General features: G+C 45.1%; 1 protein-coding gene across 1 annotated transcript in view; it reads right to left on the bottom strand.

Annotated features, from left to right (window-relative positions):
• The window catches only part of LOC139055694 (focadhesin), a 307,088-nt gene that overhangs the window by 44,700 nt on the left and 250,014 nt on the right, over positions 1-12,374 (bottom strand). The window contains exon 30 of the mRNA XM_070533225.1: positions 3,096-3,215. Within this exon, the coding sequence (XP_070389326.1) occupies positions 3,096-3,215 (120 nt within the window). The remainder of the gene's footprint in view (positions 1-3,095; positions 3,216-12,374) is intronic.

Below are 12,374 nucleotides of genomic sequence, written 5' to 3' on the forward strand. Positions count from 1 at the left end.
GTGGCACCAAGGGTGCTACCTCGTCCCCCTCACCTTCTCTTGGCCGGACCCCACGAGCACCGGAGAGGTCATTCACTCTTCCGCTCCTCTCATGGTCGTGGCATCGTGTGTGCCTACCTTGTCCCCCTCACCTTCTCTTGGCCGGAGCCCACGAGCGCCGGAGAGGTCATTCACATGACCTACTCGCCGGATTCGTCAAAAAGAGGATCGACTTCTCCTTCCCGTGCCTGGTATTGCAAGAGGAAGGGCCTTCTCCCTGTGCCTATCACGTGTCATCGACGGAAGCAAGATCCCGCCCACACGATTGTAGAGAGCCTATTTAAGGGGCTCCGAAATGTACTTGTGATAGATACTTCATGCTTCATACTTGATACTTCATTCTCTTCTTATTTTCTTTCAACTACCTTGGAATAAAACAGTGCAAGTTTCGCACTAGCAAAACGTCGCCTCGCCCTTACTCGGTCGCCATGGTCTACCGGATGCCTGCAGCTCGCTGACAACGCCACGCTACCCAAGAAGTAATGTCGGTGGAGCTTCGAGAGACAGGTCATTTGCAGTGGGATCGCCTACAAATGCAACAAACTGGTTGCTAATCGAGGGACCACCCTGAGATGCAACAGTACCGACGAAGCGAATAGTCATCCGTTTGTATAATTAAAGAACGCTTGATCGAGACATGATGAGACAGAAGGTGCTTGAATTTTCCTTTTCTAGGCAATCTAAGCTGCGCTGTAGTAGCTCGAGAATACTTTAGCCATTCCAGTTGGCGCTGTAAAAAAATGCTTTACAGTTTCAATTCGAAGTTGTAGTGCCCTGATGGGTTTCGCGAACATGGCATGGCGTGCCTCGTCATACCGACAGTCGATTGCTACCGGTACGTGATCAGGGGTGTGCCATATTGTCGATAAAGGCTACTGAGGATCACTATGAAACATTTCATCACTTTCAATTGATTGGCTCTCGATCTTAACAACGAAACTTTTCTCTCAGGTGATTGCTACTATGGTGTTTGTGAATTAACTATATAAATACTCTACATGACGTGCCGTCGTGTTAGCAGCCATGAGCAATTCGTTTTTCGGAGGCCTGTTTCAGAGGAGGATGAAAGTGGCAGCAAACGTTTTGATAAGAAATGCGCGCCTATTTTTTAAAGCATTAATGAATGGCCATATTTGAATATAACAACACACCAGAGTAATAGGAATCATGATGACAGCTTCGCTGGGCAGTGTCTTTCTAACATCGTATAACATGCTGACGCCAATTACCAAGATTTTTCTTCCATGCAAAATGCAATGTCTCTCATAGGTAAATACTAAGGGAATGTTAAATGTTTAGCGAGGCATCATACACAACTTCTCGTGTTGAATTTGCAGACATTCTTTTTACGCAAAATTCACAGACAGACACGGCGCATATGTGCATTGCAAAACCAGTAGACCCCTTTAACGTTACATAGCTTGCGATATCCAAGCCGCAAAGTTTCTCGACTCACGCGCTTTTGAAGAAGAAACTGTGTTTAAGGCATGGCAGCTGAAAGAAGCCGACATATTTTTCAATACGTACGGCTCGAGCCACCCATACCCCAAGCATATACGAAGGGAACGAGCGCGCGCGGGAGCCGAGCAAGCCGGAGCGAGCGGCGTCCTGGCCGTGACGTCACTCGCGAGAGGGCGCCACTCCTAATTCTCGCCGCTAATAGCGGCTCCACAGCCACCGTAGTCCTCCATAAAGAAAGCAACAAAATCCCAGTAAAGAAAGGCGTCAGACAGGGAGATACGACATCGTCAATGCTATTCACAGCGTGTTTACAGGAGGTATTCAGAGACCTGGATTGGGAAGAATTGGGGATAAAAGTTAATGGAGAACACCTTAGTAACTTGCGATTCGCTGATGATATTGCCTTGCTTAGTAACTCAAGTGACCAGCTGCAATGCATGCTCACTGACTTGGAGAGGCAAAGACGAAGGGTGGGTCTAAAAATTAATCTGCAGAAAACTAAAGTAATGTTTAACAGTCTCGGAAGAGAACAGCAGTTTACGATAGGTAGCGAGGCACGGGAAGTGGTAAGGGAATACATCTAGTTAGGGCAGGTAGTGACCACGGAGCCAGATCATGAGACTGAAATAACCAGAAGAATAAGAATGGGCTGAGGTGCGTTTGGCAGGCATTCTCAAGTCATGAACAGCAGGTTGCCACTATCCCTCAAGAGAAAAGTGTATAACAGCTGTGTCTTACCAGTACTCACCTACGGGGCAGAAACCTGGAGGTTTACGAAAAGGGTTCTACTTAAATTGAGGATGACGTAACGAGCTATGGAAAGAAGAATGATGGGTGTAACATTAAGGGATAAGAAAAGAACAGATTGGGTGAGGGAACAAACGCGGATTAATGACATCTTAGTTGAAATCAAGAAAAAGAAATGGGCATGGGCAGGACATGTAATGAGGAGGGAAGATAACTGATGGTCATTAAGGGTTACGGACTGGATTCCAAAAGAAGGGAAGCGTAGCAGGGGGCTGCAGAAAGTTAGGTGGGCCGATGACATTAAGAAGTTTGCAGGGACAATATGGCCACAGTTAGTACATGACCAGGGTCGTTGGAGAAGTATGGGAGAGGCCTTTGCCCTGCAGTGGGCGTAGCCAGGCTGACGATGATGATGATGACATGCAGGTACTGCATATGGCACACGTTTTCCAGCCCCTGCACAGCTTGGTAATCCATGCTGCCAGACTGAGCACGTATCATTTATTGTACAATGTCATGGCCCTCCTCTAACATAGAATGAAAAAAAAAACATTTTGGAGCGGGTGCTGATGCTGCATGAAAAAGTGGCCGAGTGCAAAGGGTCACTGAGCAGACAAGCCATCTGTGCTCAATTCTGAAGCGTGCAGAATGGGCTGAGGTGCATTTGGCAGGCATTCTCAAGTCATGAACAGCAGGTTGCCACTATCCCTCAAGAGAAAACTGTATAACAGCTTTGTCTTACCAGTACTAAAGCGGAGGCACATGCACCGAGTGCCATGTGCCTCCGCTTTTCAGCACTGGTGCTGTGAACAGACAAATCAATGGACAATTGTAGGAGTCGCATTTACCTGAGGGGCACTCTCGCAGAAGTGGAACCAACAGTCCTGCCCAGTTGAGGGGCGGCAGGGCACGGCCAAAGTCCTGGTCCAGGGCCCTGAGGCATGCTTTCACACGCCCATTCCACGACCCTGTAACATGAAGATGGATGAGAGCCTTGTGGAGGTCAGCTAGGCAGGAAACAATTGGTTGCCCATGCTAGTCACAGTAAACTATGCACAGGACCCAACATAGTCCAGTCCAGTGTGAAGGAAGCCACAAAAAATACATACACGCTTCATTCAATTTAGCTTTCTTGTAGTACACTGCACATATGCAATCAACACATGATATACAACAGCAGAACACGGATGGCGATAACAGTTCCAGTCTGCATCACATCACAATGCAACCTGTTCTGTGTCAGATGGCAGCACGTGTAAGCCTTTTCTCTTTTCTTGACTCTGATCCTCCACACAACACCACAAAGTTTAATGAGAAGCTCCACTTGAGTGACAGACCCTGCTTTGAGACATCAATATTTTCTGCCTTGAACACTCCCCTGTTCCATCATAGCAGAGTTAGAGGAGAAACCAGCCAAGTTCCACAGTGGTGAACACAGAGAAGTTGCAGCGGTGGCGTAGAGGTAGAACACCCGCCTCGCGTGCAAGAGGTCCGTGGTTCAAATCCCGGTGCCGGCAATTTTCCACCGGATTTAAAAAAAAAAAAAAATCCGCGTGTTGATAAAATTGCATAAACAGGCCTGGAGTGTGGCCTGATCCCGGTGACCAGAACCGGTAACGCACTCCCTCACCAGAGCAGGATTGGCCACCCTGGTACAGTACTTGGCCACAACCTCCTATATGAACAACACAATCAAACCCCGGCCCTCAGTCCCCAGCAGCTGCGAAGCAACTGACCACGGCGGCGGTCAGACCTGCGATGCTGCAGAGGGTGCTAAGAATCATTGGCTCCGGACAGGCCGCCATTGGAATATGAACCTGGCAACGTTTAACGCTAGAACGTTATCCAGTGAGGCGAGTCTAGCAGTGCTATTGGAGGAATTAGAGGGCAGTAAATGGGATATAATAGGGCTCAGCGAAGTTAGGAGGCCAAAAGAAGCATATACAGTGCTAAAAAGCGGGCACGTCCTGTGCTACCGGGGCTTAGCAGAGAAAAGGGAACTAGGCGTCGGATTCCTGATTAATAAGAATGTAGCTGGTAACATACAGGAATTCTATAGCATTAACGAGAGGGTGGCAGGTCTTGTTGTGAAACTTAATAAGAGGTACAAAATGAAGATTGTACAGGTCTACGCCCCTACATCCAGTCATGATGACCAGGAAGTCGAAAGCTTCTATGAAGACGTGGAATCGGCGATGGGTAGAGTGAAAACCAAATACACTATACTAATGGGCGACTTTAATGCCAAGGTAGGCAAGAAGCAGGCTGGAGACAAAGCAGTGGGGGAATATGGCATAGGCACTAGGAATAGCAGGGGAGAGTTATTAGTAGAGTTTGCGGAACAGAATAATATGAGGATAATGAATACCTTCTTTCGCAAGCGGGATAGCCGAAAGTGGACGTGGAGGGGCCCGAACGGCGAGACTAGAAATGAAATAGACTTCATACTCTGCGCTAACCCTGGCATCATAAAAGATGTGGACGTGCTCGGCAAGGTGCGCTGCAGTGACCACAGGATGGTAAGAACTCGAATTAGCCTAGACCTGAGAAGGGAACGGAAGAAACTGGTACATAAGAAGCCGATCAATGAGTTAGCGGTAAGAGGGAAAATAGAGCAATTCCAGATCAAGCTACAGAACAGGTATTCGGCTTTAACTCAGAAAGAGGACCTTAGTGTTGAAGCAATGAACGACAATCTTGAGGACATCATTAAGGAGTGTGCAATGGAAGTCGGTGGTAACTCCGTTAGGCAGGATACCAGTAAACTATCGCAGGAGACGAAAGATCTAATCAAGAAACGCCAATGTATGAAAGCCTCTAACCCTACAGCTAGAATAGAACTGGCAGAACTTTCGAAGTTAATCAACAAGCGTAAGACAGCTGACATAAGGAAGTATAATATGGACAGAATTGAACATGCTCTCAGGAACGGAGGAAGCCTAAAAACAGTGAAGAAGAAACTAGGAATTGGCAAGAATCAGATGTATGCGTTAACAGACAAAGCCGGCAATATCATTACTAATATGGATGAGATAGTACAAGTGGCTGAGGAGTTCTATAGAGATTTATACAGTACCAGTGCCACCCACGACGATAATGGAAGAGAAAATATTCTAGATGAATTCGAAATCCCACAGGTGACGCCGGAAGAAGTAAAGAAAGCCTTGGGAGAAATGCAAAGGGGGAAGGCAGCTGGGGAGGATCAGGTAACAGCAGATTTGTTGAAGAATGGTGGGCAGATTGTTCTAGAGAAACTGGCCACCCTGTATACGCAATGCCTCATAACGTCGAGCGTACCGGGGTCTTGGAAAAACGCTAACATAATCCTAATCCATAAGAAAGGGGACGCCAAAGACTTGAAAAATTATAGACCGATCAGCTTACTGTCCGTTGCCTACAAACTATTTACTAAGGTAATCGCAAATAGAATCAGGAACATGTTAGACTTCTGTCAACCAAAGGACCAGGCAGGATTCCGTAAAGGCTACTCAACAATAGATCATATTCACACTATCAATCAGGTGATAGAGAAATGTGCGGAATATAACCAACCCTTATATATAGCTTTCATTGATTACGAGAAAGCATTTGATTCTGTCGAAACCTCAGCAGTCATGGAGGCATTACGGAATCAGGGTGTAGACGAGCCATATGTAAAAATACTGAAAAATATCTATAGCGGCTCCACAGCCACCGTAGTCCTCCATAAAGAAAGCAACAAAATCCCAATAAAGAAATGCGTCAGGCAGGGAGATACGATCTCTCTAATGCTATTCACAGCGTGTTTACAGGAGGTATTCAGAGACCTGGATTGGGAAGAAATGGGGATAAAAGTTAATGGAGAATACTTTAGTAACTTGCGATTCGCTGACGATATTGCCTTGCTTAGTAACTCAGGGGACCAACTGCAATGCATGCTCACTGACCTGGAGAGGCAAAGCAGAAGAGTGGGTCTAAAAATTAATCTGCAGAAAACTAAAGTAATGTTTAACAGTCTCGGAAGAGAACAGCAGTTTACAATAGGCAGCGAGGCACTGGAAGTCGTAAGGGAATACATCTACTTAGGGCAGGTAGTGACTGCGGATCCGGATCATGAGACAGAAATAATCAGAAGAATAAGAATGGGCTGGGGTGTGTTTGGCAGGCATTCTCAGATCATGAACAGCAGGTTGCCATTATCCCTCAAGAGAAAAGTCTATAATAGCTGTGTCTTACCAGTACTCACCTACGGGGCAGAAACCTGGAGGCTTACGAAAAGGGTTCTGCTCAAATTGAGGACGACGCAACGAGCTATGGAAAGAAGAATGATAGGTGTAACGTTAAGGGATAAGAAAAGAGCAGATTGGGTGAGGGAACAAACGCGAGTTAATGACATCTTAGTTGAAATCAAGAAAAAGAAATGGGCATGGGCTGGACATGTAATGAGGAGGGAAGATAACCGATGGTCATTAAGGGCTACGGACTGGATTCCAAGGGAAGGGAAGCGTAGCAGGGGACGGCAGAAAGTTAGGTGGGCGGACGAGATTAAGAAGTTTGCAGGGACGGCATGGCCACAACTAGTACATGACCGGGGTTGTTGGAGAAATATGGGAGAGGCCTTTGCCCTGCAGTGGGCGTAACCAGGCTGATGATGATGATGATGATGATGATGATGATGATGATGAACACAGAGAAACTGTTGACAGAGGCCGAATTCAAGTAGTGGAAACATAAGCTTGTGAAGCTGCAAAAATGACAATGCGTGCCTCGGGCCACTTAGACCCCTCCAGCACAGTGCGCATCTGCATTTCATACAGCAACTATTCCCGTAACGTTTCACATTACGTAGATGTCAACTGCAGCCGAGCATGTCAAATGTTTTAATGACTTCAGATTATACGTTTCTCCTGGTTAGTATGTTTTTTTCCTTAAGTTCTTTTCCGAAACCTATAAATGATGTTCTACTGTACCAGGTTATTATGCCAGCATTGGTTACAGCTCAGTTCCGGTACATGAAGGTCTGGAAAATATCTTTTTTTTTATTCATAGAATTTCTGTTGAACAAAATCAAGTGCTCTTTTTTCCTCTGAAACTAATGAATTAGTGATGTTCTGTTGTACCGAATACTAATGAGGTTCTCAGCTTAATAGTGGACCGGTGTTTTCTGGCAACTTCTTTTTGTTTCATATAAAGCTTTGCTTTCCAGTTTTTCTCCAATATACAGAATGGCTATCCCAACATAAAGTAGGAAGGTTATCGTAAGGCCAGTCTACATGAAAGACAAAAGGTTCACGCATCACATGACTCAATCATCACTCCGCACATAGCCAGCACTAGCGGCAAAGAAGGGGTGCCATCCACTCCGTTTCATTGTCAGGTTCGATGTGATGTTCCACCTGTCAAACATTAAAATCCTAGAGTGTCATGGCAAAGTTCGTCCAATGTCCCCCTTTGCCCCCTTTGTTCAGCTGCTGTCCACACAAACGCACAAGTGGGTCATGATTCTTTTGCGAATACAAAGCTAGCCTTGTGACAGGCTGCTAGAAGCTACAAAAAGAGATAGATGTGCATCTACAAACGGCATCGGAAACAATAGGCTGCCGTGCAGTGTGCCCCAATGAGGGCGGCCGTGAACAACTTTGTTGCCTACCCGTGCACTTGCTTTTGTTTGCGATGTGGTTTGTCGGCTTTCCAAGTGTTGCTCTGCTGCTGCAAATAGATTTGTATTGATATGGCACCAAACTGTAACTTCAGTTGCCGACGCCTGATGAAGCAGTGCCGATTAGGCCTAATGGCCTAGGCAGTGTGGCTTTGATGAAAATTCGCTGTTGGACGATGTGGTGACGGGCTGCAAGCCATCGTGAAAGGCCTGCTGCTAATATATTCATGTGGGTGGCTTATCAGTGATTAGTCCCAAGATCGTGTGTGCAGGATACATTGACAGCTGTTGAAGCAATGTGAAGTTCATCAACACTGTGATAGCACTGACAGGCATCGTTCTGTGTTGTTATCAGAAGCAGATAAACAACTGCCAACATGTATTAGGAGGACACACTGTTCCGAATAAAGCATGCACTGTTCCTGAGCTCGCTGGTCGACATGCTCGTCACGTTACACACATGCGCGCGTTGCCCTCCGCACAGTACATGACAGCCACCTATCCAATGCAATCTGAGTGCCTACCGGTGGCTAACCGGCCCAATTTTTGCGCATGCTTTCACACATTACAAAATATGCATTGCTTTTGTTGCCATTCTCTCTGTCCCTATTGCTTTATCCTTTCTGTCAGTCCTGTTGACCCACACAGCCATTATACTGACAGATGCGGACATATCTGACATGGCTCCGTTCTGCAAATTGTGGCATTCTGGCAATGTGTGTGCGATCCCTTATCGGGCAGACATCAAGGAGCACTCACAGGGACAAAGTCTGATACCACGTCAGCCGGGGTGGCCCGTCGACGGCGCACTCGGCACTCGTTCTGCGCCAAACAATGAAACGCTCGCTTGGGCGGCATCGAATGCGAGAGGCCCCGCAGCACACGCAACATGTGACATGGTGTGGTTCTCTACACCAAATTAATCGAATAGTAGATATTTGACTTGCAAATCAAATTATTTGAATGTTCACTATTCAATTTGATTCGGTGATATTTGAGTATTTGCACACCTCTGATTAACAGTGATAGCAAAGTATTACACAACTGCACAAATAAGGTTCACAGTATTACCTAATATACAATTACAGTAAACATTGACTTACTAATTAAATTAGCAAGCGTGGAGCTACGTGGACACAGGCAAACACGAACAGATCTCACTTGGGCACATGGGGTTTGCAACACTGGTGTGATGAAGAGCCCAAGCCAAGGGGGCTGCAGACTGCATATGGCAAGACTGCATATGGCCGGACTAGAGAAGGAGATGCCTTTAGTCACTGCCCCTTTTGTTGCAATATATGACATAATTATTAGATGGAAAGTGTCGCCTACCTGAACTTGTTTACCAACGAACCAGTGAGGAACATAATTCTGTGACCGACAACTGCAGTGCACCGCTTTCGGTGATGACAAAAACACAACACAGTAAAATCTCGTGAAACCGTACCTGCTTAAACTTAAACAGTAGTTTCGTTTAAAAAGTAGTAAAGTCAAATCCCCGATTCAGCGGCCATTTAACATAATGTGTTTCGTATCCACATAAACCGTACCAGCTTATTGTGTATGTATTGGTTAAAACGTAGTTTTTCCACTCTTCGTCGTGCAAACATGGCAGTGCGTCGTCTCTATTGGGCGGCCCGGCAGAACAACAAGCCCCAGAGATCAGAACGACGGCCTCCAAGCGCCCTGCGCATTTGCGCGTGAAGCCACATCAACATCAACCTCATTTCAGCGCTGTGCCAGAGAGCGTTCTTTATTCTATGAGAGAGCGTTGAGGCGTCATGCAACCAAGCACTCGAGTCATGCTGAAGCTCGAAGAAAAAAGACACCGGGTGCTGAGCATAGAAGTAAAATTAGACATTGTTCGTGCTATTGGACGTGACACGAAGTCGGCGCTGGCATGCGACGGGGATCTGCTGTTGCCTACAGTGTGTGGCATTTGGAATGCGAAGAAGTAGCTCAGCAGCGCTGCTGCAACCACGAAAAGATGTCGGCTACGAGATTTGACTTTTCACCATCGTTGCCTCTGTTGTTGCCGAAGTGTCGACTAGTGACAGTGATGAGGATGACACGGAAAGCAACAGCACGGGCGATTCAGGCCCGACAGGGCTAGAAGCTACACGTTATGTCAGCCTCATGAATGCAATCATCACGACGAGAACAGCACCCCTTAATGAAAAAGGTGCCCCGCGACTTCTGCAGCGCTACCGCGCGCATGCACAGAGAACCCCAACGAGGAATCTGGCATACGAGTGTTTGCCGAGAAGAGGGCGCTGGCTGAAAAGCTGGCTCACAGCTTCAGTAAGTATGAGGCTGCTGTCATCGCTTCTAGGCCACTGCAACGTCAAACAAAAATAACACTTTTGTTGTGCGAAGTGAATAAATACTGCATGTTTTTCCCCCTTTCATCACACTCTCTCTGAGTTCCATTTTTGACAGGTAAGTGGGCGTTCTCGTGGTATTTCAGTTAAGCAGTACTACCGTTTAGTACATACTTTTTCCGAGCCCTGTCCAACTACGGTTTAACACGTTTTCACTGTGTTTCACATAGCGGATGCATGAAGGTGCACAAATAATGCATGATTTGACGTAACCTTACATCCACAGGTTGCAGTTGTAATATGTGAAGTAGTTGTTCTGTAGAAAGTGTCGCAAATAAACTACATTGCGAAATGCACAAAGTGAGATTTCTATGACTGCACCACTCGCGTAGATTTCGCAGAGATGTCTGCTAAGCATGAAACAGAAAATGACTACACACTATCTTGTTGCGAGTATAACAGCCCGAAGCTGTACATGAGCTATGAGAAACAGAAGCAGAATGGTTTACCACAAAATTTCACATGTAATAAAATACATTTCTACTGTATTTTGGCGAGCCAGATTCATTTCAGGTGTTATCTATGTATGGCAAAGTTCTGGGGGGTTTAATAGTTTTTTGGCCTTATATGACCAAAAACATAATTTTTATTCGTATTAAATGCAAATCAATTTCCCATTCATTTATTTTTGTCCTGCATTTTTCAAGTTTTCTTGCACTTTGTAAATATTTAGTAGAAATTGAATTAGAATACTGAAGTTCAAATATTGAATCAAATAGAATATTGAATAATGGTATGTATACATGCATTTATTAGCAAGTGTGATTATTTAAACATCTTGGAACATTGCAACTACATTGTCAATGGTTAAAAAGTTAGACTAGCAAGCCATTATAATAACAGTTTGTGCATCTGACTCATATTAACTTGAAAAATTTAGTAATTTCCATTATTTATTGGTCCTTGCCAACCTGTGCCTCATTATAAAGCATCAAATGCACGTAAATTAAGTGCTGTTTGACCCTGCACCAGCAGTCACTCATTTCATTTGGCATCAAGCAATAAGCTCAGGATTGGAGGTGATGCTACAAAGGTATCAGATGAGCAAGGCAAAAGCCGTGCTCACATCCAACCAAAATGAAGTGGTGCTATACTGTCTGTTATGACCGTAGCTTAGAACTGCAAGAACATTGTCCTTTGTTTTTCCTTAGTCTTGTGAGACATCTAACCAAGTGACTGTTGTCGAGGTACTGCATTTGCAAGAATATAGCATAACCACCAATATAATAGTACAAGGTACAATACATGAAGAAGGGAGAGGGCACTTTCGATTGCATGAAAAAAAAAATATATTTTTTTTATAACTCTAAGTAAACATGTGTAATGCATCTTTACTTGTTCAGAATAGCGCCTTTTAGCATGCCATGATACATGTAGGTGTCGGGGAATGTCAATTGCAGAATGCACATTGCTTGCAAGATCTGTACTAAAATTCCAGGTTTCACTCAGGTGCATATTGTGGCAGTGGATTGGCCATTGCTACATCCTGAAATGTAGTAACAAACATGTGAAATGCTGCACGGAGGAGCGACGCGGGCATGCGAATGGCATATTTGCATAGTGAGGTCACGTGGACGAGCATTGCTGTTGAGGATCAGCCCATTGGACTTAAACACCCGGAAAGTACATTCTTATTGTAGTTGGATTCTTTTGCACAGTCGTCCCATCCTCTTTTGTTGCACTCTAAGTGTACCCTTGTTAACCACAAACCTGTGCCGCTTGCTAATGAGAGGCTGGCTTTCCACGCAGCTTAGGCGTCTAGTGGCTAAGCATGCATTACAAACAAAATTTCGCCAGTAGCACAAAATCACAAAATTAAGCTAAACACACATTTTTATACTACATAGAAATAAGTGCAAAGAACTGTGCTTGCTAACACACAGCCATTAATATTGTTACAGAAGGATGAACGAAGAGAGGAAGAAGAAGATCGCGAGATGCTGGCTGCTGCGGGTTGCTGGTGGTCAGCCATCCTAACTACTCAGACTCTTTTTGTATATGTATCATAAATATAATCTTCTATACTCCCAACATCCTCGTGACAATATATTCAATTTGTTTCGAATATTCGATTTCTTTCGAAAATTCCAACTGACTATTAAAAAATG

This window comes from Dermacentor albipictus, chromosome 2 (assembly GCF_038994185.2).
Source record: "Dermacentor albipictus isolate Rhodes 1998 colony chromosome 2, USDA_Dalb.pri_finalv2, whole genome shotgun sequence".
NCBI lineage: Eukaryota > Metazoa > Arthropoda > Arachnida > Ixodida > Ixodidae > Dermacentor > Dermacentor albipictus.